The sequence below is a fragment of the Montipora capricornis genome, chromosome 10, assembly GCF_036669925.1.
Source record: "Montipora capricornis isolate CH-2021 chromosome 10, ASM3666992v2, whole genome shotgun sequence".
Lineage (NCBI taxonomy): Eukaryota > Metazoa > Cnidaria > Anthozoa > Scleractinia > Acroporidae > Montipora > Montipora capricornis.
In genome coordinates, this window is record NC_090892.1 from 5307791 (window position 1) to 5310290 (window position 2500).

General features: G+C 36.1%; 1 protein-coding gene across 2 annotated transcripts in view; it reads right to left on the reverse strand.

The window, feature by feature from the left end:
* Positions 1-2500, reverse strand: part of LOC138019779 (uncharacterized) — a 20522-nt gene that overhangs the window by 4453 nt on the left and 13569 nt on the right. Inside the window, exon 5 of one of the 2 annotated variants that reach the window (XM_068866668.1) lies at positions 2177-2232. In XM_068866668.1, coding sequence (XP_068722769.1) covers positions 2177-2232 — 56 coding nt within the window. Of the gene's footprint in view, positions 1-2176; positions 2236-2500 lie in introns of both variants that reach the window. The other variant, XM_068866667.1, reaches the window with a different exon arrangement.

Here is a 2500-nt window from a genome sequence, read left to right on the forward strand (position 1 = left end):
TTTACGCTTTATTCGATCTAAACTTTTAAAATGATACACAGGGTACTAATCTTGAGGTGTTTGTCTAACGCTTGACGAAGTTTGAAGAAAATCGTAAAAGTCGATTTTAAGTTATTCGAGAGAGAAGTTTTTACCCCTAAAATACTCAATTTGTCGTTACTCTTACAATAACTTTCAACAGAAGCGCTGTTTTTAATATATAGAAGAATCGCTTGCCATGTAAGTCATTTAGAGGTATCAAGCTAGCTCTCCGAGAAATTTCATGATATAAACTGCTTTTGATGTCCGTTGACAAACTTCAAAGGAAAGCATTCTATTTTGCGGAATTTCGTCAAACTTCGTTCCCAGAACGTCTGGCGGTCTAGCTGAAAAACTGTTCGATGAATTTTTTTTAAAATCATGTATTCTGTAATTAAGCATATTTCCAAATAACTTGCCAAGCGCCGACAGAATTTAAGCTTTTTAAGACACTGAAAAAAAATTCCAAAGTTCGGTATATTCTTTGAATCTCCGCTCACGTTTCTACACTCTCTTTGTTTACACCACTCGAGCTGGCTCTTCCACATTCCAGCATGCAATTAAAACTGGTTCCCTCATGAGTCCCAAGTATCACTTTGGTCACGCTCGCGTGGTAACGCGTCGTGTTGGAAGAAAAAAAATGGTTTTCCAAGGAGAAAGCAAGAAGAGAAAGGCTGAGGCTTTCAAACGCAAAAATTTTCAGGCTAAACAAGTGAAAAGTGATAAGCAATAACTTTATTATAAGTGACATAGGTAATTTGAAGAAGGAGTCCATAGGCCTTGTTGGGTTAAGGGAAAGCAAAGGGCTGTTGAACTGTAGTAGTAAAGTAATGAGAAGACGTCATAGAACGCCAAAAAAAAAATTTTGCTTTAGCAGTTAAGTATTATCATAAACAAACATCGAAAATAAAAAAAAAGCAATTGTGCAATATCCTGAATAAATTCTCCATTTTAAATAACTTTTCTTCGTACGCTCCATGATTTTTGCTCCGTTTGAGCCAAAACCAGAACCCTTCTTTCTCTGTTTTCCAACAAGACGCGTTACCCCGAGCGTGACCAAAGTGATACTAGTTTTGCATGCTGGAATGTGGAAGAGCCAGCTCGAGTGGTGTAAACAAAGAGAGTGTAGAAACGTGAGCGGAGATTCAAAGAATATACCGAACTTTGGAATTTTTTTTCAGTGTCTTAAAAAGCTTAAATTCTGTCGGCGCTTGGCAAGTTACTTGGAAATATGCTTAATTAGAGAATACAGGATTTAAAAAAAAATTCATCGACCAGTTTTTCAGCTAGACCGCCAGACGTTCTGGGAACGAAGTTTGACGAAATTCCGCAAAATATACTGCTTTCCGTTGAGGTTTGTCAACGGACATCAAAAGCAGTTTATATCATGAAATTTCACGGAGAGCTAGCTTGATACCCCTAAAAGACTTACATGACAAGCGATTCTTCTATATATTAAAAACAGCGCTTCTTTTGAAAGTTATTGTAAGATTAACAATAAATTGAGTATTTTAGGCGTAGAAACTTCTCTCTCGAATAACTTAAAATCGGCTTTTACGATTTTCTTCAAACTTCGTCAAACGTTTGACAAACACCTCAGGATTAGTACCCTTCATATCATTTCAAAAGTTTTGATCAAATAAAGCGTAAAATTGCTGCTAATAAAAAAGTCATGACGTCACTGTTTCGTTGCCATGGTAACCTAGAATGCCATATCAAGTACATTTTTACAAACTTCAAACTTCCTCTAGTACGTGGTTAAAGTTTCAAAGCTGTAGGTGCTTGCATATAAGAACTGTGGCCGTCTAAAGTCTAATGGTATAGGCTAAATTTATTGTAGGAAGCCCCCTTAAACGAACCTTGAAATCTGATTAGTTGCTTTGTTTTAGTGTTCCTTTCTCATTGGCTGAGGAAATGGTGCGATTTAGAGCAAAAAATAGTGTGATTTGTGGAGAAATCGCACTTCTGAGAACCAATCAGATTGCAAGGATCACCAGTGATTTCTGAATGGGAGTAATAAATCTCAATATCATGAATATCGTTTGGTGTTACTCAATCACAGCAAATGGTGAAACATTTTCCTCTTTAGATCATGATGGCTTGAAAAAGTATCGAAAAACAAATACACGTAAAGCTCAAGGGTTGTACAAATGCTTACCTTATCATTTCCCCCATTGCGTAAAGTAGCCTTTGAATTTGAAACTAGGATTACCTCTGCTGAAAGGTGAGAAATCACGAATACAGTTGATAGGGGTAAATATATACCTGAAATACCTAGGACCACAAAGTTAAGTTATAAAAAAAACATAATTTACATTTTTATCATAACCATTACAATTTTCTCAACTTTGATTGGTGCATTAACTACTTTATGTTTCACTAATTAATGTGTTGGGTTGAAATCGGAAAGTGAAATTGGGCAGTTGCTTGGAATTGGATACCTGAAATCGGACAGTTACATCAGCCAATTATATTAAGTGCA